A 25926-nucleotide genomic window follows, 5' to 3' on the forward strand; every position below is an offset into this window, starting at 1 on the left:
TCGTTCCTTTTCTAATTTATTTTCTCTGAAATGCAGCAACTATAACTTTTTGATGAAGTCTGTTTTTCCCCTGTGGAAAACACAGAGTTTAGGGAAGAAGACTGGAAGTTACCGGCGGGAAGGCTCGGCAGCCTGCGGTTTTGTACGCCACGCAACTGCTCCTCGGCTCAGCGCTTCCATCTCCGCGTCGGTGGGGTCCTGGCGTTTCTCATCCCCCAAGCAGGGGGAGTTCAGCGGTGCTGCGCTGGCTCGTGTTTGCAAACTGCTGATCTAATTCTTTAATCCATATGAATTCTTCTCAGATGCTAGTGGGAACAGGGACATCAGATTTGCTGGGTAGAAAGTAGGTATGAAAAAAAAATAAAAGCAGATTAGAGCCCTGTCGGAGAAGTGTCTGTTGGTTTTTAACTTCCGCGGCATTAGCAAGTCCGTTTCACGGCGCTCATCCCTGCAGGCCTGAGATAGTCCCCTTCATGTTGTGCCTGCAATAGGGCATCCTGCTTCTGGATGAAATAGAGCTGCTTGGCGTGAGCACGTTTTTAATCTAGTCCTGCCTGGTGCATTACAATTAATATTTATTACAGTCTGGACTGAGTGATGGTATTTTTTTCCTGCTGTACAGAAGACATGTTTATTTAATCTGCCACAGAAAAGAGTGGAAATTAGGACGAGCTTCAGAAAAGAACTGGAAGCAATTAGTTGTGTTATTTAAGGTGATATAATTACCGTTAACATTAAAATTGACAAAGGAAAACATGGATGCTAAAGGAGGCGGTTGCTGCTATATTTGAAAGGAAAGAAGGCTGAATTAGAATTGATGTGATGTGTTATAATTAACCGGTTTATTCTTACTGAGTTACACATTTAACAGTTTATTTAGTGTACTCGTCAGGATGCACTAGAGCATATGACATGCATGAAGACCCCGCAGCAATGCACAAAATTAAATAGTTCTCAGCTGGAGGCAGAACTCGCCCTTCATCCACCCCGGCCCTTGTGGGTCTGGGCTGGCATATGCCTCTGTGAGCCCAAATAAGCCCTCCATGGCTCTCTCTCTGCTGACCCCTGAAACAAGAAGATGGAACAGGGAAAAATAATAACAGTTAAGAAGAATATAAAATAAGAATGACAATACTGCATCCTTCTAGCGCAATATTCTGTGTCCAGTACCCAGTTTTTTTTTTCTTCAGATCACCTTTTGCTATAGATTGCAGCAAAGAGGCAAAGTGGCAAGTTTAACGGGAGCCATAAACAGGAATCTAGCAAAGAGTAAGAACATAGCAAGCCAATGCGATGGCTTCCCTGACTGCTCTGCTGTTCTGCAGCTCTTTGCCCCTTAGGAACTCCAGAGAAAAAATAAAGGGGGAAAAGGGGAAATGGAAGCTGAGACAAACAGGCTGAGCAGGAGGTGTCTATCCCGGGCTTTTACCAGCCACGTGGAGGTGAGAATAGAAGGTAAGAGAGCCCAAATTTCCCCACAACAGGGATCCTTTGTGCAACTAGAAGTCTTGGTGATTCAAGAGTGACTGTGGCACTAAGGTGAGCAGAGCAGCTTTGCTCTCCTTGAGGTGTGGTAACCTGAGACAAATAACCTGCAGAGATGCTGGAGTGAAGACGACTCAGGCTGCTGTGTCATCAGCAAGGATGGATCCTCCCTTTCTCCTGTTATTTATCTCTGATGTTTACACTGCAACATCTATCCTTACTATAAGGCTAGGCATATCTCAGCATGTATGTATGTGCCATGTATATGGCTTATATAGCATGTGCTGTACTGAGTACGACAGTATTCCCATCTCTTCTGGGGTGTTCTGTGGTAGTGAAAATCACAACAGTCATAAAAGAGAATAGCTCTGCCCATTATCTTAATTATCGCTGTGTATGCAATTATCTGTGCTTTTGGAGATGATGGCTACTTGGGGCAACAAATCAACTGATACAGATATTTTATTTGTACTTGCCTCTACCCATAGTTCACTGAAACTAACAGATGTAGTCATCTTCCTTCTCCAAAGGACTTTGGAACACCTCTGCGATAAGCTAGCTGGGGAGGTTTTCCTGAGCCTGTTACTAGATTTTTTGCATAGCTAGTTTTTTGTAGGCTCTTGTGTGGCTGACTTGCTTTTCCCATCTCTAATGCAAGAGCCAGATACTGCAGCCATTTCCACTTTATGGCAATGGGAAGTCTGTGCTCATGGGGGCTGGCAGAAGCTGGCTCCAATGTATCATGAAATAACATCTCAGTCCTTTCAGCAGCTTGTCATTTTCCTGTTTTGTTTAATTCTTTTAGCTTTCTTCATATGAAACCCTGAAGCTGCAATATACATCTTGGTTTTCGGTTACAATGCTTGTTTTTGCAGTGGGAAATGTAATCCTTCAAATGGCTGTGTTTAAGAGGATGCAAATCAGCTTGCTAGCACAATGCTTTGGGAACGCTTCTTTCATGCAAAACCCAGCTAGATAAATAAGGAGGGGAGGAGGAAGGGGGGAAAGGAAGAGGGATTGTTTGCTTTATAAACAACAAGAATTAATTATGTTCAGTAAATGACAGATGGGTTAAGATCAAAATCTGAATCTTTCCCAATCTGGGTGAAATCTACACTCCTATCTCTGAGTTGCATCAAAGCCCATTGCACAGCCTGTCCGGTGCCGTTGGGTAATGCCGCGTCCGTGCAGGGCGCGACAGCAAAACCTGTGACTTGTGGCTGTCCCAGTAGAGAGCGCTAAGGGCAGCGGGCCCGGCGCCGCCGCCCGCCCAGAGCACCTCCGCAGCGCAATCTCCAGTGTCCCTGGACCGCGTCTGCTCCGCTGGGGGAACATCACCCTACAACCCATCTTGTCGCGTGGCAGAAAAAAGTTACTGCTTCCTGGTGCCTTCTCCATCCTGAGCTATGGTGAGAAAAGGGTTCCCGTGGAATCCTGGCTTCATGCAACTGACTGCAGAAAACAGCAAAATGCATTTGATGGCTCACAACGAACAGAAAAACTCCATGATATAAAGGCATTTCTCTGATGGCAGCGCACAATACTTGGTATTCCACAGCTGGATATTTACACTTATATCCATCTCAAATTATAAACTTCTAGGAAGGTAATTTTGCTATTTCACATCCTACCCAGCACAGAGTATGCTGTTAGTGCAGGAGGGGATGACCAAGGACACAAAGTGCACATGCCACTAGGCATATGCAGTCAGAAAAACTGTGAAAATCAGAAAGAATAGGTGAAATCCAGGAATAGCTTTTTTTTGGGGGGGGGGCAAGTATCTGGGAAGATCAGCTCTTCTTGTTTTTCCCCCAAATAAGGGTTATGTCAATGATTCTCAAAAGAAAATCACTGCTTTTTTCAGACCTTCCAGCTCCTGTTCCCATCTCTGGTGGAGACCTATCAGGTGATCTGGGAAAAGTCATTTTACCTCTGCTTTATCCACACTTTTTACACCCTGTGTTCACAGGGCATTTTGCAGTCAATTATTTCACATTTGCAAACCCATTTTCAAACCTTTTTGCAAGTAAGTGATAGAAGTGCAAATTCTCATTATTGCTCTTGACTGGAAGAGTTTTTTTGGAAAGATGCTTGTTAATGAGCTTGCTTAATGAGCTTTCTTAATTCTATATTTATATCCTATATACAGCTGTATATAGATGGAGCAAAATGTAAAATATTTATGGATTGCACATACATTCGCCTAAGAAAAAGGAGGCTGATTAACATACACCTTTTCAGGTATTACTATGCAAGTATTTATTCATTTTTTCCATGGAAATTGGAGAGATAAAAGATACCTTCTAGAATAAAATAATTTTGTGCATATGTGCTAGATGGTTTTGTTTATGAGACTGAAGTGTGTGAGTGTGTGTATGTGGGACAGATGGTGTGTCTGTTTGTGAAAGATATGAAGCGTAGATGAATGTGTGTAAAAATAAAGGTTTCTTAAGAGCTATTCTTTTTCTTTTGTTCATTCGTTTTAAGAAACAACAAAATAACAAATGCCTGCATGGTACATTATTTCCCTGTGTCATGCTCTTTGTCAATATGACCGAAGAGTATTCCTGCAGAAAGCCAAGGTGTCCCAGAGAGCTAAGGGTGCTACCCTGGGGGTTCAGAGCTGGGCATCGTGAATTCTCTTCAAGTTTTCAAAGTCCTGGAAAGTTTTGATAAGCAAATACTTTCTGGGCTCTGCTTCTCTATTGGCTGTTTTTTCACCGCCAGATTTTGACACAAATAATCTGATTGAAAAATCAGGGAGGGGAACAGGGGCAAAAAAAACAGAGAGAGAAAAAAGGAGAAGTGTCTATTTCAGCAGACAGCGACTAAGTGAAAAAGTGGAAGAAGGAGTCCAGAGAGAAGAAGGCGTCTCGCTGGGGCTTGTCTGGGGAGATTTCAAGGCGAATCCTGTAAAGCAAAGTCCCCCAAACAGGTGATTTATTTATTCTTCTAAACACTTTTAATGTAATTGTTTAATTCATTCTTTTGATATATTTTTATAAGTTTTTTTTTATATTCTTTGCTTGTGTTTGCAAATATATAGCATATTCCCCTGCTTAAGTCACTTGTCCTGAGGATTGCTTTATAATGGTTTACTTCAATCAAGCGGTCAGACCTTTTACAACTGTGTAACATATACTTATTTCACATTGCACATATGCACATATAAGAAAGATAATAGTAGAACAAAATAGAAAAGATGTGACAATGCTGTGAGACACAAGGGTCCCAGCAAGCTCCATGCAGCACGAACAGTTTCCAGATGCAGACTTTGTTCCTAAGCTCTGAGGACATACTATATTTTTTCTTTTAATTGCTGTTTTACAAAGGTAGGTCTTTAAACTCAGAAAATGGCACAGCTCTACTGACATCAATTAATGTGTGCCAATTTTACTAGCTGAGAATTTAGTCTCTCCTGCTTAGGGTTTTTGCTTCAAACCTATAATTTTTTTTCATCCTTTCTAAGAATATGCTCATTACCGTAACATAATTTTTAGCATATGGAATTAGCTATTTATAGATGCCTCTTATATACCACCAGATTGATTCAGTGCATCAAGCAGGAAAACAAATGATTTACAAGCTCACCCAGCAAGTGCATACATTAAAGGGATATAGGATTTGTTCGAAGGTGCCATATAGGTCTGTTTATCCTTGGAAGCCCAAGGCAAAGCTTGCTAAAGTCAGTGGCATTCCTGACTTCACTAGGTGCTAAATGAAGTTCCTAAATGAGGCTGCGATTACATTCTAAACTTTTTTTTTTTTTTTTTTTGGTATAACATAGATGTACAAGCATCTCCATTCCACTTCTTGGACAAAAATATCACTATAGTTTGTTAATCCTGGTATAACATCCATTTGCCCAGTCTTACCACAAGAATGAAAAATGTTCTGCTAATTTTTCCACTAGAAAAAAATACAAATTACTTGCTCCAAGTACATACAGTGCTGTAAGGGTGGACTAGTGAAGACAGGATTAATTTTGTCATAAATAATTTAAATTCTTTTTGAATATGACTTTATATTTAAAAAGTCAGAAGCCCAGAAAACCTCTGGCTAAGTATAGACTTCTAAAGGACAAACTATTCATTATTTTTGGTAACTTTATTTTTACCAGAAAGAGCAGAAAAATACAATATTAAGATTAAAATACAAATGAAGCTGTGGGAAGGAAATAAGCCTCTTACAGCCTAAGACTTTATTAATAGATGAACTCATACGAAGATATATATCAATTGTAAACTAAAAAAATGATTAAGTATTTCCTCTGAGGGTAGTGGGGAAAAAAGTTTTTATCTCTACAATTAACCGTGTAAATTTGAAAATAGGGCTATCTGAACTTAGCAGAGCTTAGAGGAAACTGAAGGTCGGGTTTAGAAAGGAACGTATGTTGCAAATTAGGTTCCCAATTCAGTGCAGTACAGTCCTGCAAACACCTGTTCCCAAATTCACTATTTCTTGTTATGAATCCTGTCACTGAAGGAACCATTTAAAGAAAAGCTCCCCAAATCTAATTCAGCGAGAATACCGATTTCTTCAAAATTGTAACAAGGGCCTGATCCTGTATTTTTGGGAACTACGAATTCCCATGCACTGACGCGGGAGTCAGGGCTTCGTAAGGAACATAGAATTGAATGAAATTAGGATCCTGAAGTCAGAAAGTACCTCCTACAAAAACCCTTTTCCTTGGAGTTTTTGCAATGCCTTCTGTGTTCCAACACCACTTCACTCCAGAGAGCATCACGGGGCGCGAGGGGAACATGCTATACCGCATACACTTTCTAACCTGACTAGCGAAATTGTAATTGGTAAAACAAACCTCTTTAAGATGCTTCAAATTAGGCACCCAGAAGTTCAAGTACCCCAAACATGCCCAGCCACTTCTGAAAATGTAGGCTTTCCTCTGTACCGCAAACCAAAACAGCAGAGCAGCCTCTTTACCTGGAGTTCTTTTGCCTATCTTTTTCTTAGACTACTACAACATTATTATACAGCTACATTAACGGCACACAAGCGTCAGTTCTAGCTGGATACTGATTTTATATTCTGTGCTGGATCCACCAAATGCCAAGATAGTTGCATTTTGGGCAGGCAGTCTGCCCAAGCAAGGAACTTGCTCGTGCAGCTGCCAGTCAGGTTAGAAACCACTGCCAAAGGAATTGGAAGGAAGAGATTTCGGGGGGGGGGGGGGGGGTTTAGCAAAGGTTGAAGCTAAATTTTCTTGGGAGCTTCAGTGATTTTTTTGGCTGTAGCAGGGTCTGTTTGCTGTAGCACTACTTTCTCTGTGAACTATAGTTAGCTATTAGAAGCAGCTGATCACTTGCTACTGATAATCTGAGTTTCAAGGAGAGAGAGTATTTTTCTCTCACAATCTGTGCTTCTAGTTTTCCTCTAACTTGGTTGTGTGAATCACAAACACAGTCCAATGCAGTTGTTAATTAACTACGCTTTGGGCTCCCAGTTCCTGTTTTCTCTATAAAATGGGGTGGGGGAAGTGACTTCCTTTTGTAACGTTCAGTAGTGCATTAAAGATCGCAGTGCTCAGTACAGGCAAGATACTGGGCCAAATTTGACTTTTACTTATGCTGGGGCAAACACACCCAGAAAAATCCCATTGCTTGTGCATCTACCACCAATACTACCACCAGTACTATCACCAATAGTGCAAGTCTGCTCACACCACCGGCTTCCAGGTCTCTAATTCATCCAGCCCAACTGGCTGGCAAATGTCGTGAGCATCCTCTAGGCAGCGGAGAGAGAGAGACTCCTTGGAAGGCACTGCAGGGTGCCTGCTTTCGCCCTACCTTCAGCTACCGGCTGGAGGAGCCTCCTTCTCCACTGTGCAGGAAGCCCAGGGAAATTCAGCCAGATAAATCAGATATCTCAAGCCTGCTGGTACAAATGTCCTCCACTGTGGGCACAGTTCTGTCCACCACACAGGAAAATCCCTTTGACACGGCTGGAAACTCCATGTATCCAGCGCTTGCGGCAGGGCTCTACCTCGAGGTCCGGTTATATTGCACAGCGCGGCTCCAGTGCGCGATTCGAACGCTCCTGCTGCGCGCTCGAAGCTAAGCAGTTCTGCTAAGAGCCGAGGCACATTCGGCTAAGGGAAGCACACTACTGACGGGGTTTTATCGGTTTCAGAAAGCTCCTGGGTTTGTACAAAGCTAGGAGTATTTCTGCACGCACAGCCTTACACCAGGCAGACACACACTTCACGATCCTTAGAAGGAACCTCATTTACAGGAAAGTAAATGCAGAAATGTGATTCAGGGTCCCTTCTCTCATGTGCATATACTTCTGGTTCCAACCCAGTACTACTATGTCCTCTTTCTAACTTTAAATTAACAAATCTGGTCTTGGCCTCTCTTTTCTCATATTTATCTCAAGTTGCATGCAAATTTCTTGGAAAACAATGAAGAACAGGTGAGTCATTTCAAGAGAAAAAATGGTTACAGACACCAAGGTCTATCCTTGAAGTGGTATATTAAATAGCGGGAATCCTGTGTCAGATTTATAAAGGCAGATATCTTCTAATGGGGTTTCTAAAAGCACTGAGGCTGCTGAGCACCTGACTCCCACTGAAAACAGCAGGGCTAAGGAATTTGCCTGTCCACACTAGATTTTACTGTGTAAATTCTAGTGTACACATACTTGCAGCCTTAGCACCATTGCAAATCTGGCCCTTGGACCTTAAAGCAAAACACCACTGGGCTATGTAATTGTATTTAGTATATGGAGGTAAGTGCAGGTGCTTTTGAACCCTAAAGAGAAGCCAGTTGAAATCTTCTCCGTCTCTCACTGTTTGGGATTCCAGGAGCCTGCGCTGCTCTGCCCTGTCTTACACAGACGTTTCAGATCACTCCTATTTAACAGGTGCAAATTACATCCTTTTTAAATAAATAAGTACAGTACACTTCAACTGCTCCCAAGGAAGAAACCAAAGCTTAGTAACAGACTTGCCCATCAGCAGAGCCAGGACTTGCTGTTGACTAATCATACAAAATAAAGTAAGATTTGCTTTTAGTGCCATTATCCCAAACAATTACAGAGGAAAATGCAAATAGGTATGCAAATAATGCACCAGCTGATACCACCGTGCATAGCACTGAGCCTGTTGTCATGCTGTCTGCATGAGAACGGTTGCTAGTTATGGGGAGCGCGCACAGGGCGGGCTGGGTTCTGGGTACTAAAGATAACCAGACGCATTGCAAGAGAATTTTGTATGATTAAATTTCAGCATTTTATGTTTGTTCCTAACCCGTCATTTCAACGGTCTGTGATATTTGAGTCAGATCCAAAAGGTAACCTCTCTCACTTAACACTTCTGCTTTGCCTCTGCTCTGACTGTTGTTTGTCAGCCAGAATACAAAATATTCAAGCTGTGTCCAACAAGAAGGAAATCCACCACACATTAAGGCTGCTGGAATTTTTCATTGCATCTCCCCTTTTATATAAGTTGTTTCTATAATAATGTGTGTAGCAACTTTACAAAAAAGCCCATGTCATGGCTTGGGATGGCTTTCTTCTAGTTACAGTACAAACACTAGGAAAGGCCTCTCTCAAAGGGGTGACTGGATGATCTCTACCCAGTTCTCCCTGCTGTGTTGTCCTCTCATGGATGATAATGCTGGACGTGCACCCTGTCCTGTAACCAGAGCAGAGAACAAGAGAGACATCCTGGGTTCTAGTGTCTCTCTGCCATGGAAACATTTTTGGTCTATAGCATGTCACTCACTTAAGCGTGCCTGCTTCTCCTCCTATAATATAAAGATATTGTTAATGCTTTGCCTCAATCTAGAGGTAGATCGTGAGCTTTTTTTTTTTTTTTAATGGAGTACACTGTAATCCGCAGTCCCATCTCTACCTTCAGTGTCAAAGAATATCTTGCAATAAGTTTTTTCTCTTAACCCCCTCCAGAGCTGTGTTTTCCCCAGAGTTGAGATCCATCAAGTGCCTAAACTCCAGCAGTCACTTCCTTGTCTTTGACTGGGTGGAGGGACCCTTCAGATGAATTATATGTTTCCTCAGCAGAAGGGTTTTATTTCTCATCACTGCTGCATACAGAGCTGAGGTTGTGAGGAGAACAAGTGAGAAATTACTCCACGAACCACAGAGATTTACCTGCAGTTATTCTGTGTTTCTGCCCAGGCAGTGAATGGAAAATGCCACGTTCCTTCTTGGTGAAGAGCAAAAAGGCTCACACCTATCATCAGCACCGCTTTGTGGAAGATGACCTGCCTACATTCACATGGGATCCAGTAACCCCTCCCTCCACTGGTGAGTCAATCCATCCATTGGGCTTGTAAGAATACACCCAGGCAAATAAATAGTTCAATAGGCAAGCTAAGGGAGCACGTTAATGAGTTAAAGAGCAACTTAGGGCTTCCACACAGGGATGTCAGTCTAAGGACAAACTGATGCCCCCCATTGCGTGCCTCTTTCCCTCGCTCCCCAGACCAAATCCCTACTGTCACCTTGAAACTGAATTTACATCCTCCCTTTGTTTCCTCTTGGGTTGTGGCTTTAGTGATTGCAGAGACAGTGTAGTGACACTCCACTGCACTGGAGCGCTCTGGGCAGACACAGGCACTGGAAATCCTGAATGAGCACATGATTTCTGGTGGCCAGGTCTCCACCTGCATGGAAACTGCTGCTGTTCTGCTTTCTCTCAGTTCTAACTCTAATTGTCGATTCCCACCTCCCTCAGGACTCCCTCAAGACTCAGGATATAAGATTACTGTGTGCAGTTGTTCACTTATATTTGGGAAAGATAGCCAACTTCAGGCAACTAATAGCGGGAAAAATGCTTGCACTTTGGTTGTCAGCCTTCTACAAACTCACAGCTCTGCCACCTCCATCTCTAGCTTGCTATGCTCACTGCCCATACACTCTCCGGACTGATATCTTCCTCTCTACCTCTGTGTGTTACCACTGTCTCCTGATGACTTGCAAGGAAGCTTACAGCTAGAGCAACACAATACTAGTGATACCCTAACACTGATTGTGAAAGGAGTCCCAGCACACAGACATGAGGGGCCAGCTGCTATGTGCTATATTAACACAAACCAGCCTTCCTTCTGCCTATGCCTGCTGTCCCCCTCCCGGTTCGCATTTTTGCACCCTCAGTCATCCATGCAACAGAAGGCCGGGGCACTTATCTTCCTTTGAGCCCCATTCAAATTTGCTTTATTCAAATGTAGAATCAACTGACCCTTTGTTCTGGCCCTGACTATGGAATTAGAGTCCAGCCCTATGGTAACTTTGATTAAAGAAGAAAAGAGATGACATTTTAATTTCAATCCTTCCCATCGTCTGTTGGCCATTTGCAGTGTCCCTCTGGAACACAAGAGCGTTTGGACAGATAGCCACTGACCTCCAGCAGCCCCAGTCGCAGCTCCACGCACAGGCAGAGAGAAGGCACATACACTGGACCTCTGTCCATTTCAGACTCTTACTATAAAGCCTACTGCTAGCAAGTGCTGGCTGGTCTGCTTCAGGGCTGGGACAAGCAGGGAGAAATGCGAGTGTGGACAGGAGACAATTAGGCTCTGTTGTCACCTTTGCAACTGTGTAAGCAGTTACCTCCTCGCTGTGCTTTCCTACTTGGCTGTCCATAAATTCAGCTTAATAATTCTGTACTATCTGATAGGAGGGGTGGGGAGGTTAGTAAGTTAATGTTTGCTAGTTACATTCATAAATGAAAATCATATTAAATGGGGAAATGCTTCTTAAAGGCATGTGACCTCTAGGATTGATTTGCTTTGACTAGATAGGGTATCAACCTCTGCACTGAGGTTCTGACTCAGGGAATTGTGCACAGACACATATATATCCAGGCATGAGTTTGCACATGTGTACACAAACCCCCTTAATAGACTCTTCTTTTATCAGATAGAATAAACTAACTATGACACTACTGTGATTACAGCAATAGCAGACAAGACACCAGAGGACAACAAGAGACAGGACCTAGAATGCCTAGTTACAAAGCAAGAAAAGGACCCTTCTGAACTGAAAGAAGAAAGTATTCCTGCACAATATCTGAGCAGGATGGTGCCAGGCCCTTCAGCTACAGGTCAGCTACTCAAAACCAGAATCAAAAAAGAGGTTGGGTTTAGGTTGGCCTGTGGAGCCCTGAGGACTGGGTCTAGATTTTCGGTAAATGACAGTTCTTATTTTGACACTGATCATCAGACTTGTCCCAGGTAGAGCTCATGAACAGCATTCTGTACTTCTCTCTACAATTGTGCTCTAGATCAGCATGTCCCTGAAGGCTGTGACTATAAGTAACCGATGAGTGAGCCCTCAGACCTCATAGACTAACACAATTCTATGCTATACAGATGAAAGTGGGTGTCCACATGACACTTGTTCAAGCATTGCATGAAGTAAACCTAGTAGGGGTTAGTATTCCCTTAGCATCCCCTCTCCCTTAAAATTTCTTGAGACTGAAATCAAACAAACTTTGTGTAGGGATTGAATCAAAGAATAAAGAGTAACTGATGCCTTCCCAAGGTCAAACAGGACATTACATAAGGATAAGGTGGTTGGGACGCCTTTGCACTTGTGCCTGCTTGCAGGCAATGACATGACACTCACTTCTCCCTCTCCTTTACAAACTCAGAGATGGCCATCCCAGGGCTGCAGATCAAAGACTGCACTAATGCGACAAGCACTCCTACCTTCTATAAAACCAGCTTTTCTTGGGATGCCTTCCATTCGCCATACAGCTACCGACAGATGTCTTCCACTATGCAGTCAGTCCTCTTGGAGCGCCCTGTAAGCCTGTATGGAAGCCACCTCCTTCCAAGTGCTGAGCCTCCTTTAGATTACAGCACGCATTACTCCTCAGACATGGAGACCTACCACTGTGTGAAGTGCAACAAGGTGTGTTACAGAGGGGAGCCTTGGGGCTGTGGAGGGCCTGGGGTGACTTTCATTATGTGCATAAGTGTATCACTGGGTTACATCAAAGCACGAGGCATCTGGCTGGAAACAAGTACCCGCTCATTCCCCTCACTGGAGAATGATGCTGTTCATATGGCCCATGAGATGGAAGTCAAATAAAGGGAAGGGACTGAAAACAGAGATGGAGACACAGCTGCCTCATGGAAAATCACTGCCAGGTTACTCTTTTTCAGGTATTTTCCACTCCCCATGGACTGGAGGTCCATGTCCGAAGGTCTCATAGTGGGACCCGGCCCTTTGCTTGCGAAGTATGTGGCAAAAGCTTTGGACATGCGGTAAGCCTGGAGCAGCACACCAACATTCACTCCCAGGTGGGTAACCTCCTTCCAGAGAACCAGTTCGCCAAAGCTTAAGCATGCTTGGACCTTAGCTGTTATTTATTGCGTTATAAGAGAAGCAGCATTTCTTAGATGACAAATGTAATGGCTTTCCTGCATCACCCAATGACAGTGATAGGAGCTCTGTCGACCACAGATAATAGATCTCTGGTTTCACAAATCTCAGACTGTCTTTGAGAATTTCTTGGATGGGAGGGAACGATTTTTGCTATTGGTTCTTTCGTGCCTCAACTTCTCCTACAAGGTACAGGAGTTTGGACCACAAGACATAAGCCATTTGCCTAAGTAATGCTCCTTTCATTCTCTTTGTACTGTACTTAGCACATCAGTCCATGAGCTGATTTGCTTATCAAGCCTACTATTCTCAATGCTTTAACACTTTATGGACTCTGTCACATGTCCTGCAGCCACAGGCTGACACCCCACAATTTTCTTTCCCTAACAGGAGAGAAGCTTTGAGTGCAAGATGTGCGGGAAGACATTCAAACGTTCCTCTACTCTGTCCACTCACCTTCTGATCCATTCAGACACGCGACCTTATCCCTGCCAGTACTGTGGCAAGCGCTTCCACCAGAAGTCAGATATGAAGAAACACACTTATATCCACACTGGTGAGAAACAAAGTGTTCACAATAAATAAAAGCAAATCCAAGTCCATCATGTTTACACAGTTCCTGCATAGAGAGATGTTTGACTGGGCAAAAGTGCCATGTACTCCCTTCTCTCATCTGCTAACATATTTCTTACTGTTTCCTCTGCCCTGCAGGCGAGAAGCCCCACAAATGCCAGGTATGTGGCAAAGCCTTCAGCCAGAGCTCCAATCTCATCACCCACAGCCGTAAGCACACCGGCTTCAAGCCCTTCAGCTGTGAGCTCTGTGCTAAGGGCTTCCAGCGCAAGGTGGATCTACGGAGGCACCGAGAGACCCAACACAATCTCAAATGAGGGACTTCCCCAGGTCTTTACCGGAGCTCCCATTGCCAGTGCATGCTCCAGGGAAGTAGAGTCTCCATCTGGCACGGAGCTGCCCAACTCACTAAGGTCATATTGCTGCATTCTCCTAGGGACTGGTAAAGCCATGTCATTGGCTTTGGTGATCAGGCACCTACCCAGGATCTTGCACATCCCAGTATGTGGCAAAGGATCTAGGGGCAGCTCTCACTTTTTAATTGCAGCAGATACCGGGCCAGATCTGACATCACCTGCTCAAGTGCAAATCCAGAGGAATTGCTCCAAGGTCACTACCGCTCTGAATTTACACCGTGTGCAGAGTTCAATTCATCAGATTGACTGGTAAGGAGGTGGGAACTCCCGGACTCATGGCACCAAAAATCTGTGCCAAGCTGGTGCCTTAACCATGTTCTGCTTTGATGGTTAGGAAGATAAGGCCAGGGCACGCAGATAGATTGCATTCAGCGAGCTGTGTTCAACCTGGAGACGACTTTTGCAGAGACTTGCCCAGGTCATAAATTCTGGCAACAAACACCTAAAGACATTTTCTTTCAACAGAGCATGTACTGTGATCAGGTGACAAATTAACAGGGTTGTATTTTTAGCTTGGAGTAGGAGGAAAATACTGAAGAAAATAGCTCCTCAGATGCTCCCCTAGCTGATAACAGGGGTCTCTGAATACATTCCTCATCCACATAGTACTGCAGAGATCTTTGGATTAGTGGCAACCAAGTGAGCTCCAGAAAAAGCCAGGCCAGAGCACAAGGCATAAGCTATTAAGTTCTGTGTCTCAGTACCATGTGAGTGAGAGCTAGTTTCTCTCTCAATTCTGCTATGTTCTTACTATACAGCCCCTGGTAAGACACTGTACTGCTCTGGGCTTTTATTTCTCCACCACACCTGATGACACAGAGACATCCACTCAGGTTTGTAGAGTCCCTTGAAATCTTCAGAGGAAGGGCAAAGTGTTATTATAGCATTAATAAGACAAGTGCTTTCAGGTAAGTAGGGCGTTGTAGCACTGGACAGACCACTCCCTGACTACAACCCCCCTGAACACACCATCGGACCATGACATGAGCAGGAACTGGCCTGGAGAACAGGCTGTGGCACTAATCAGTTCACTTCAAAAGCTTAAGAAGGAAAGCTGCCATCACAGGCAAGAAAGAAACGGTACAAACAGAGAATTCATTTACTGCCAGGAGAAAAGAGGTCTGCTCCTATCTTCAGTTACAATGCTGTAAATCCAAAGCCATTTTCTCAACTGCAGATTAAGACCTAAACTTGCCCCTGTTTTTATCCTGTACCTAAGTTGTTAGTCATTAATATGCACTCTGGAAACTCAAAACAGTATCTGTACTCCTGGCTTTTCCTTGTACACTGTAAATATGTATTTATACTTATTTTAATGTATATTTTTATTGCAATATATCAGACAGTGGCAACATGTACAGGCCTGCTGGGATTTATCCGGTAAATCTGTTTCCTCTCAGTAACTGAACTAACACGAAGCACTGCATATAAAAAAATCCATTTTAAGAAAGGCTTGTAATTAGCTCTGGAGACGCAGGCAGTGGGGATGGAAGGAGAAAAGGAGAAGGGAGAAAGTACAGCACTATCTTATACAGCACTATCTTATACAATGGCTTCTTGCCTTGAGGCTTTGACATGCACAAGTGGAAATCCAAGACGGAAATTCACGTGCAGAACAGAGTTCTCATAAAGAAATATGGTCAAAAGCTTGGAAGTGAAAAAAAAAATAGTGGGGTGACTAGAAGAAAAGTGGGGACCAGGAGCCTATTGGCTACAGAACACCCCACGAACCTCATTCATAAAGGCTGCGATCAGAGGACATTCATCTTCAGAGGCAGATATGTGCAGAGCCCCAAACAGGCAGAAGTCAATTCTTCAGAGCAAGATAGGGCTGTGCAACTACAACCCCATCAAACACCATAGGACTGTGTGCCCAAGGGATGGTGTTACTGAAGTCCCCTTGTTAAAACTGTGCTGCCCTATACTGGGTCATGGCAGAATGTGGTCAGGGCAAGGACTCCAAGAAAGGTGTACATGGAAGATGTACAACTTGAGGAAAACCTAGGCTTGAGGAACTGGTCACCAAATTCTGACTGTGACATCAGGTGCACACATGATCCCGCACATACACATGCACAAAGCTTACTCAAGGTAAAGGCATTTCAGCTTATTAAAACTGCTGCCAAAAATTAAAACTGTGTTTATTATTTCCCTTGTCGTCCAAAAATCTGCAAACAGAAATATTCAAAGAGCATGTCAGCATCTGAACTGCCCAGTAGCTAATGCCCTCCAGCCCCAAAACACACAGGCATATCAACACATACTTCCCTGTCTGTGTCCTGGGGACAGCAGGTGTTCCTGACTCTCATTTGAAGCTCCCCAAATCTGGCCATTCTTGAGGGAACTGCTGACACAAGCTGATCAGCACCATGGCAAGATTGCTTGTAAAATCACTCATAAAAACAAATCAGCTGAGCCTGCTGAACAAGGGCTACTGTATCCATTAGATTTCCATTGCTATCTTTGCATTTCCATGAGACAGAGGAGTCATGGCCTGGAATGGGGCCACCCTAAGGCTGTGCTCCTACAGCTTGCTTCTCCCTTGTTACAAAGAGCAAACCAGCCCAGTCCTGTCATTTATTTCCCCAGGACTTCAGGCAAGCAGAGAAGGGAGCTGCTTTCACCACTCTCCCGGTCACTGAGCCTAGAGATTACTGAAGAGCTCTTATCCTGGAGCAGGCAGTGACAGCCTTACTCTTATACTTGTGGGAGCCCTGTGAACACATCCCCAGGAGATGTAAGGATTGCTTTAGACAGATGGGCCGTAAGTAAAGAAATACAGCAGGTGATCCTAGGCAACGCGCTGCTGCAGAGCCACGCTCACAACACATCTGAGGCCAAAGCAGCCAGAAGAGGCCAGGCTGACCCACTCCCACTGGCTCTAGGAGCATATCTCCAGGAACAGGGGCCATGGAAGCAGGCCAGCTGGCAAAAGCTCTAGCAAGACAGTAATGCAAAAGCTAGAAGGGGACTTGAGAAGGAACAAAGAGCAAATTCACTTGTCAAGCTGTGTGCTGAGGCAGCGTAGTTTCTTCCCTTAAGAGTAACAAGGTGCCACATTCAGACCACCTGGTAATACTGCCTACCTCCTTCTTCCCTGAGCCCTATCGCTTCTTAGACCTTCTGTTTCTATTCAGAGAATAGAAACTTGCCACCTTTTTCAGTTGGATCTGGTTTTCATGCTCCTGGCTTCTCCCTGCATCTCTAAGCCTCTCAGATATAATAACCAAGGAGATTTCATAGGTACAGGGATGTCAGCAGCCCAGAGGAGAACTAGCTCCTTGTTTGCATGCAATCCCTCCTAAGAGAGAGCCATCTTCTGAAGAAGAGGCTGGAGAGACCCCAGCTTGGGCTTTCACTACAAGGAAACCTGCTGTCATACAGGGAGAGTCCCAACTTGCCCAGGGGCAAGAGATCAGGAACATGTAAGTGAAAGATCCTGAGAAACAGCCCCTGCGAAAACAGTGTGCTCTGCTGTGATGTAACAGCCCCCTTGTGCTGGGCTTCCCCAACAGGACTGCAGGGCAAGGCAGCTGTTCCAAGCCCCCTGCCAGGCGTTTAGCACCTCATTCCCAGTGCTCTGCTCTCTGCCAGGAGCCTGGGCTTTCAGCTGAGCTGCTTGAAACTCTGGAAATATATATGAAGAAGACAGGAAGGAAGCAGATCTGGTTTTATCCATACTACACCACTCCAGGCTGGGTGAGAGCCTTTGGCTCCAAACACTGGGCCAACCATGGGGCAGGCCTGCTGCTAGCATAGAGCCCAGCTTTGCATGCAGTGTTACAAAGGTCTCAACTCTGCCTCAAACCTAATCTGACCCTAGGAGTTGCTGAACCCGTAAAACGGCTACACAAAGACGCTCAGTACCTGTCAGGATCAGGCTGTTGGTCTCACTAAATTCAAACAAACACCCCTGCCCTTGCTCTCCAAACATGCAAATTCTGCCCAGTCCTGACTGTTCTGAAAATAACACCTTTCCCACCATCTCCCCCTGCATCAAAAACATTCTGGCCAGTCAATCAAGGAAACAGATAACAAAAAGCAAAATCTCAACTAATCTTTGTGGCTGAAGAAAGAGCTGATTGTTTTTGCCTCTCTCTGAGTCCTCCCTAAACCTTGCATTTCCCCAGTCCGCTTCACACCTTCATTCCTTTATCGTAGGGGATAGAAAATCCTGGTCTTTGGGCTGTTTCGTTTAGCAAATGAGGGACATGCAAAGTTATCCCTCTGGGCAGCTGTCAGAAAGAGAGAGATGCCTGTGTCTTCCAGACAGCTTTCAGACACTGAGAGCACCAGCCCACAAATATTATGATCAAGAACGGATTTAAGTTGAGACATAAGATAGATATTTCTTTTCTCAATGAAGACAGAGCCACAGGACACCTGCAGGAAGAGAAGGCGTACTCCTGGCTAGCATGGCATTATACCGGAGCTTACCATCAGGTTGTGTACACCTACACATCGTGAAACACCAGCAAAGCCAAAACTCTCTGAAGTTGTCGTGCGTGCTGGCAAGAGAGAAGGAAACGATGGGAAAGACAGAGAAGAATTAGGCTCCAGTTGGGTTAATGACATATTGGATAAAGAATTTATTTGCTGAGTCCTGTTGCTCTTCCCCCCCCCCCCCCAGCTTCTTGAGAAAGCATTTTCACCGATAACAAAAGGAGAGTCCCTTCACCTCCCAGCAGGTCATTCCCCCAGCGCTGCACAGAGCTGATCACAGGTGAAAAGAGATATGTTGGGTGCACCCTGCCACTGGCAGGTTAGTTCTACCCATAAACACAAGTGGAAACCTGAAAGCATTAGTTGGTCTCCCAGGAACGGCTGCATAAGCATGTTCTCCCGTGCAGGGCAAACATTCCTCCCTGCTGTTAAAGAGCCTAGCCTGAGAAGGGACAGGAACTTGACCTGTAAAGCTATATGGGAAAAAAATAAATACTCCACAAACTTTTTTTTTTTTTTAATCAATTATCCTGCCTGCAAAACAGAGCTGTTTTTCCACTTTTGCCTTGGAATAGCATGTCCATACTGAAGAGACAAAATAGAGAAGCTGCACCAAAATAATTCAAGGGTAGTTAAATCACTCAGATCCCTCTGTGGTAGATGAAACTTAAGAAAAAGCAGATCTGTGCAGTGGAGTTACTGAACTAGAATGCTTCAAGTAACAGTCACCATGGCCACACACTGATCTTATGGTTACAACCCTGGACTGAGACTCAAGATCTGCCACTTCTCCTGTATGACTGCGGGCAAACGTCAAGCTCTGGATTTCTGAAGTTGCTCAGCTCCCCGTTAAGCTCACAGAAACCCAGCAACTCATCTGTGAAATGAGGACAGTAATTCCTCCTCTCCCCTTCCCTTTCTTTCACTTGTTTATTCCAACGGTAAGATAGTCAGGACCGGGCTGCCCCTCCTTATCTTTTACATATGGTGCCTTGCACAACGGAGCCTTGATCTCAGCTGGAACTCCTAAGTGTTACTGTGATACTAGTAACGAATGCGAACCATAATCCAGGAAAGCAACCTAATTTGGTAAAATTACTGCTTACAAAGAAATCTTCCGAGTGTGCACACTTAGACCCCAGCATTAAAATCATTAAACTTCCAAACAAGCAGAGAAACAGGACAAGTAGATACACAGAACAAAACCAGACACCAGCAGCATTTCAACTCATGAATAATATTCAAGCAGAAAGAGCAGGACACTGATGCTGAGAACATCCTGTAAATTTTCATTTTAAAGAAGTAGTTTAAATACAAGCATTTTTTCAATCTGGTCCTCAGGCTAATTTTGACCTGGTGGCCCAAGGGTGATCTTTGTTCACCTTATGAGGCAGCAAAGCAGACAAAGAGCAAAGAGTCCCCAGGAATGGGGAAATCTGAGGCTGGGGAGGAGCTGAGCATGCACTGGGCTCAGCTTTGGTCTGATAAGTTTATCAAGCACTGCCGGCTGCTAACCGTCAGCCAGCAAAGTGGGCCTGTTAGGGAGGAGGAACAGCTCCCAGGGCAAGATATGACAACCCATGCCTTATCAGAGCGCCTGAGCCAGAGAGGGAACTGGAGAGTGAGCACTTTCCAACCACTTCATCTGAACAACAGACAGATTGGCAGGAAAGGCCTGTCAGCCCTTTGCTCCTGCCACTCCGAGCAGGAGCAGCAAAGCCCTGATCCATGCAAATAAGCCTGTAAGTGCAACACAAAAGTTGCAAATGTGAATGCAGAGCCCCAAGGAATGCACAGCCAAACCTTCTCCTACGAACACTGCCCAAAGGGGAGAGTCAGATTTACAGCAAACAATTCAGATGCTTCCTGAGCAAACTGCCCCTCTTCGATTCTCCCCCATGCTGTCTCCCCCAGGTTTAGGAGGACAAACCTAACCCTTCAGAGTAACACTAGTCACTAGGCTTGTGTGTGCTGGTAATGGCCTGGTTTCCCTCTTCACTTTTTTTTTGAAGAACAGTCAATAAAACAAGCAAATAGAAAAGGAAATACCAAATACCATTCACAGCATTAACCAAATCAATAGGGCAGCATTAACCAAATCAATATAGTTGAAGATCATGGAGAGACTCTCCAATGTTTGGATGAGCTCCCTTGGACAAGCACAGTCTGTGCAAGCTCCCTGCCTGTTCGCCTCAGCCACGGTGGGGAAGATAATGACCAATTCCTGCACGGCATGTCCTCTACTTGGCCTCCCTGCTGAGGATGCTGGCATAGCAGGGTAGAGATGGCACAAGACCATCACCTTAGACACATTGTGTTTCTTCAGTTCATCAAACCATCCTATTGTCAGATTAGGACTCATTTAGTACTAGACCATATAGGTAGCCGTTGTCCTGCATCAGGCCTACCATTGAGTCTTTGGCTGCATTCAAATTGGTAACTTGGGTCCTGCCTATGTTAGGAAATTTTGCTGAGAGCTGACCCAAGTGATAGACCCAAACCTAACCTGAGACCATCTATTCACAGCTGTATGCCTAGATGTAAGTGCTGTCCCAAGCCCCTCCATGCTGTCTGAGGCAGGAAGCCTACTGCAGCAGTAATGTAGGCCAAGATATCTCCAACTTGAGCTAGTCATCCAAAGGCTCCCTTTCTGGTAAGTAAAATACCTAGGGAGTGATTCAGCTCCTCCTAAAGCACATATCTAAAATAGGATAGATAAGTCATGCCTTTAAAGCACTTACTTCTGCTGATCAAGAAGAGAGCTTAATATGAATTGTGGGTATGTAGACATGAGATGAATCACACCCCTGTGGTTTCTGCACTACTCCTGGGCCAAATTTCTCACAGTTCTTTCTGCTCCAGCCCATAATCTATGGGCCTGCTCTCCAGGCCATGAGCAACCTCTAAGTCATTTAATCCCTCCATGCATCAAAGGCTCCTAAGCAAGCTCTAAGTACAATATCCACATTCAATGTTGGCTAATGCAAGTCTGAGGTTCAAGGTTTCCTCATCAAGAATGATGAGTTAAAAAAAAAAAAAAAAGCCTACCCCACAGATTCTGCCTTCCTTTTGAATAATTTAAAAGCAATGGGACTTTATCTTGCCTCCCAGACCCTTCTATATTAGGAGCTTTGGTGGGATTTTTGTCAGTGGCCAAGTCTGGTGTTTTCTTCTCTCTATAAAATACAAATTATCTCTTGCCTCACTTGGGGAAGGGGAAGTCAGAGATGATGGTCCCATCCTGAGACCGTGGACATGCTGAACGAGCATGTCAGTCAGCCATCCTTGCTCAGCCCTTTATTTAGCTCCAGCCTGTGACAGCTTGACTGTGAATCAGTCAGGCCCAATGGCCACCCAGGTATAACAGTGCCTAGAGAACAGAGTCCAGAAACTCCCTGTGATATTGTGGCATCATGGAGAGGGGAAAATGAGGCTCAAACAAGAACAGTTTTAAGCTCAGCTCTGCCTTTGTCAGTTGACCTGAGCTAGTCATGACCCATCTCTCTGTCTCAGGTATCCTATCTGAAAAGTGGGAATAATAAAACAGACACACTCTGAGATCTACAGATAAGAACAAGATATAATTGCTGCACATGTATAATAGTCTTACCCAGGAGTGGCACCCAGCATTGTGAAAAAACCCACACAAATTGCACAAAGCATCGAAGTAAGGCCCCTGCATTGGGATCTGCTATTCTGATCTTCATTTTCCCTTTAAATTATTTGCTACAGAACTAAAAATAGAACTTTGGTCACCTGGACTTCTAGTCTTGTTTCTTAACCAACTAGCTATCTTACTTCCTTGAAGTGCTATTTTAAGCGGAATATCTCAAGTTAAAACTCTGTTCTTAGGAAATGTATCATGCACTATCAGTGGGACTTTCATTTCTGATATCTGAAAGATACCTACAAAAATATGGGTAAAACATATCTTCTAGTACCTTGGATTAAGGACAGAGCAGACAATACGAGACTGGGGTTTGGTTTCAGAGTGAATGTGTATGGGACAACTGAGATTTACTATCGTAACTGGAACTTATAATTAGCTAGAAAGACAGAGACATCCATTTTTGCATGTCTCCTGGGTAATGTCATAAAGTTGGTGTTGGAGGAATCAGGGGTATTAATGATACTTTGCATTTACAGAGCACATTCTTCTAAAGATTTCAAAAGGATCCACAAAATGGAAGCATCCTATCCCTATTTTATGGACAAGGAAACTGAAGGTCTGCGAGAGAGAAAGTGACTTATCCAATGTCATACTGAGAGTAAGTGAAAAACCTGGGACATGAACTGAGGCATTTTAGCTCCCAGCTCTTACGGTAATCATCAGGCAGTGGGACAAACTCAGACCAGCTGTGATGTAAATAACTGCATAATTCATTTCACCAGTCATACCAGTGAAGTTTGATGCATTCTCTCAAAATACAACAAAATATAAACAGGCACATGAATGTCTGGGGGCCCTGAGACATCTCTGTTCATGCTACACCTTGCTGTGGAGTGTCTACAACCAGGCACTCCATACTCTGACCTATTTCCAGTCAAATCTCCCTTCCCTTAACTATGTATTTGCACAGAAGCCAGAAGGCCCAACATAAGACACTCAGTGGGATTTAGTCCCTAGTCTGCAAGGTACATTAGCTTTCTCCTGGCATCATTGTACATTCTGCAGGAAAGGCAACACAAAACCTTTCAGTTGTCAGAATCAATAATTTACATTTCAGGGCACTACCTCCCACTTCCTCAATCCCAATGTCCCCAGCAATCTTAGCTCGGAAGGGAATGTGACTCAGGCCTTCAACTGAAGGGTTGTCATCTACAAACCCTGAAGACTGGATGTGGCCGTGGTTTTATCACTGGCCCCCAGCTGCCTCTAGAACTCTTGCCTCCTCCCTGATGATTCAGCAAATCTTCTTTGAGGAGAAAAATAAGCATGTAAGTGAACAAATCACAATGTGAGATTACACAGATGAGCAGGGAAAAACTGTGGCTCAAAAGCGGGAGATAAAGGCTGGTGAAGTCACGTGATCCAAGGACTGGCAGGCATTGCAAAGACTTTTCGGGGGGGGGGGGTTTAAAAAAAGCACAAAAAATATGGTTGTAGTTTGGAGTCTTTACACCTTAAAACATTGCCAACGATAAAAGAGAACACAACATGGAAGGAAATGAAGTATATTTTGCCCTCCATTATCTGGACTTTGCACAGGGCTGATCTGAATTGTCACTAGTATTACTGAGAGCAGAAGTCTATTCTGGTTTGTATTGGAACAAAGTTCCATTAAGCAAACTATTTTCAGAAGGAGTTCCTGCTCTCTGTACAAATAATAATAATAATAAAACCCTGCTAACCAAGATTTTCAATAGTTTGGAAGCTCAGTATCAGGGACTTTAAACATTACTGTTCCTGGAAAAATGTTCTGTAAGTCATGAGTTATCTAAGGCATCTCAGCAGCTAGAAATAATGCTTTACCTTATGGTAGTGTTGGCTACTGAATCCTATATTTATATACTATAGCACTTTTCCACAAACATTTTGTTTCCTGCTGTAACCATTTCCGAAATGGAACACATATTAACAGTTCATATTAACAGTTCAGGGCACAGAGTATATAGAACAGAAAGTATAGAAGAAACTTCAGCAGGAGATTAGCTAGAAGATAACCCTAACAGCATTCAGCCTGGACACTCCAGTCAGAGCTCACTCTTCCAAAAAACACCATGAAATCCCAATGAAAATAAAAATGTTCACAATCTACAGAGGGCACAGGTCACAGTTGTGGAATGTCTCAACCCAGAGTGTCTTCTGATATCTGTGAAACACAGAGATACACCTTAAAAGATGCACCTTTTCACTAGATTAAATGCAACAAAAACAGGAAGCACAGAAAGAAAGAGGAACTCAGGAACTGTGCGTATGCATACTGTGGATGGATAAATTGAAGCTCACTCTAGTGTTGCACTGTTTTTTACACTCTTTCCGACTTACATCACTAAATAGCACAAAGATCCAAGTTTTGACACTGAAGAACTACTACTAAGCAGAACTGACCTACTTTGCTATGGATTTGTGTATTGTTCATGAAAATTTATGTATTTACCTCAGCGATAAAGTACAGCTCGTAAAACCTATGGAAAACACATATAACCTTAGGGCCTTCAAAATACATCATTTGTAGCAGGTATATACTGCCTGAGGGGTTTATACTGCAGCTTACCAGGGTGACAGCTCTGGCAGCAGAGCAGGACTTTCGGGAAAGTAACTGCAAAATGCGAGCGCCTCATAGCCAGCCCTCCCTCTGGATTCGCGACTCCTTGCGGAGCAGGTGAACAGGGTGCATCAATCCAGCCTGAGCTTGCTGAGAAGAAGAGCAGAGATGTGCCACCGCTGTGCTTCAGGTGAAGTGGGAAGAGTGCAGGGTAGGAAAGAGGACAAACCTAGCGCTCCTTGCCCCTTCTCCGCGGGCTCCGGGAGGCTGCAGGGCTTTGGTAGCCTGGCGTATTTTCTCTCAGAGCCTGGCTGCTCTTCCGCGGGATGCATGGAGGGAGCCATCACAGCAAAGCTGGGGGAAATAAGTGAAAGACGGAAGGCCGGATGGGTGGCAAACGCCAGGCCAGCAGGTTCTTCCAGGTACCAAGGCACATGGAAATGACGGATCGCTATGGCAACCCCGGAGTATTTTACTCCTGGAAGATACTAGTTCGGTCTCAATTTATTCAGTGTTTCAGGCACTGTGTGCACTGAATTCCCCTTGAGCTCATTCAGGGAGTTACTGCCATCTAAATTATGTTTAAATGGTGCCAGTGGGGATTTGTTGGTGCAAGCCACAGCATTCAGTTAGCAAGTATTAGCCAGGACGGGCACAACCCCGGCCGAAAGCGCCCCTTGCCGTAAGCACGGAGAAGGAGCCGGCACAGATGAGCCAGGGCAGCTCCTCTGGATGGTTTCCCGCGGCAGTGCTGCCACCTCTCACGCTTTTGGGGGGTTTCCACTCGAGTCTGGCAATAACCAGGTGCAATCCTTAAAGTCGGAGTGCCAGAGCCAAGGAAAGAGACGGTTTCTGAGCCTGATGAGGGCAGAGGACAGGCTGGAAATGTGGTGCCACTGCACCCTACAGGCTGAAGACATAGGAACTTAAAAAAAAAAAATTCCCCCCAAATCACAATTTTTAAGCCAGTCCCAACAGCTACGGGAGGGAGGCTGACTCCGGACCTCCGGATAGTCCGGGCTGCGCCCGCCCTGCAGCGGAGTCTCAGGGGACTAACGAAACGACCAGCCGCGTCGCTGCGAGGAGCCAGGGCTGAGCGAAACACGAGGCCGCAAATCACGACATACCGACCTGGTGCCGGGCCGCGGCGCCCCGCAGCCTCCTTACACCTCCGAGACGCACAACCGGCGGCGGCGGCCCCCAGCCCAGGCCCCGCGCCCTCCGCGCCCTCCGCGCCCTCCGCGCCCGCCATTTTCTGCCGCGGCCTCAGCCCGGGGCAGGCGGCGGCGCTCGGCTGGGCCGCGGCGGGCGGAACCGTTTTGCGGCGGAACCTTCGCGCCGCGGCTCGGGGTGGGGGCGGCTGCCGGGCGGGGCGGCGCCGGGGCACCATGGCGGCGGGCGGCGGCGGCGGCGGGCGATGGGGGGAGGTG

General features: G+C 45.0%; 2 protein-coding genes across 12 annotated transcripts; one reads left to right on the plus strand and one right to left on the minus strand.

Moving 5' to 3' along the window:
- On the minus strand, window positions 1–25800 carry LOC134148513 (collagen alpha-1(I) chain-like). Of its 6 annotated transcripts, XR_009960232.1 has the most exons (5): window positions 25624–25800; window positions 24726–24850; window positions 24506–24646; window positions 13312–13408; window positions 1–332 (listed from the first exon to the last, which is right to left on the minus strand). XR_009960232.1 is itself a non-coding variant. In XM_062590680.1 (4 exons), the coding sequence occupies exons 1-4, from the start codon at window positions 25746–25748 to the stop codon at window positions 271–273; spliced, it is 453 nt and encodes a 150-aa protein (XP_062446664.1). In that variant the 5' UTR covers window positions 25749–25800; the 3' UTR covers window positions 1–270. The 6 variants fall into 6 exon arrangements, 4 of the variants coding, with proteins under 4 accessions (XP_062446664.1, XP_062446660.1, XP_062446662.1 ...); XR_009960233.1 differs by lacking the exon at window positions 13312–13408 and having other exon boundaries at window positions 1–1065; window positions 25628–25800; XM_062590680.1 differs by lacking the exon at window positions 13312–13408.
- On the plus strand, window positions 4268–22506 carry GFI1B (growth factor independent 1B transcriptional repressor). 6 transcript variants are annotated; one of them, XR_009960231.1, is made up of 8 exons: window positions 4268–4420; window positions 9643–9771; window positions 11423–11569; window positions 12119–12381; window positions 12636–12773; window positions 13246–13411; window positions 13567–14093; window positions 22434–22506. XR_009960231.1 is itself a non-coding variant. In XM_062590673.1 (7 exons), the coding sequence occupies exons 2-7, from the start codon at window positions 9657–9659 to the stop codon at window positions 13743–13745; spliced, it is 1008 nt and encodes a 335-aa protein (XP_062446657.1). In that variant the 5' UTR covers window positions 4268–4420; window positions 9643–9656; the 3' UTR covers window positions 13746–15979. The 6 variants fall into 6 exon arrangements, 3 of the variants coding, with proteins under 3 accessions (XP_062446657.1, XP_062446659.1, XP_062446658.1); XR_009960230.1 differs by lacking the exon at window positions 22434–22506 and adding an exon at window positions 15245–15979; XR_009960229.1 differs by lacking the exon at window positions 22434–22506 and having other exon boundaries at window positions 13567–13841; window positions 13979–15979.
- Window positions 25801–25926: the final 126 nt, after the last annotated feature.

This window comes from Rhea pennata, chromosome 18, assembly GCF_028389875.1.
Source record: "Rhea pennata isolate bPtePen1 chromosome 18, bPtePen1.pri, whole genome shotgun sequence".
Taxonomy (NCBI): Eukaryota; Metazoa; Chordata; class Aves; order Rheiformes; family Rheidae; genus Rhea; species Rhea pennata.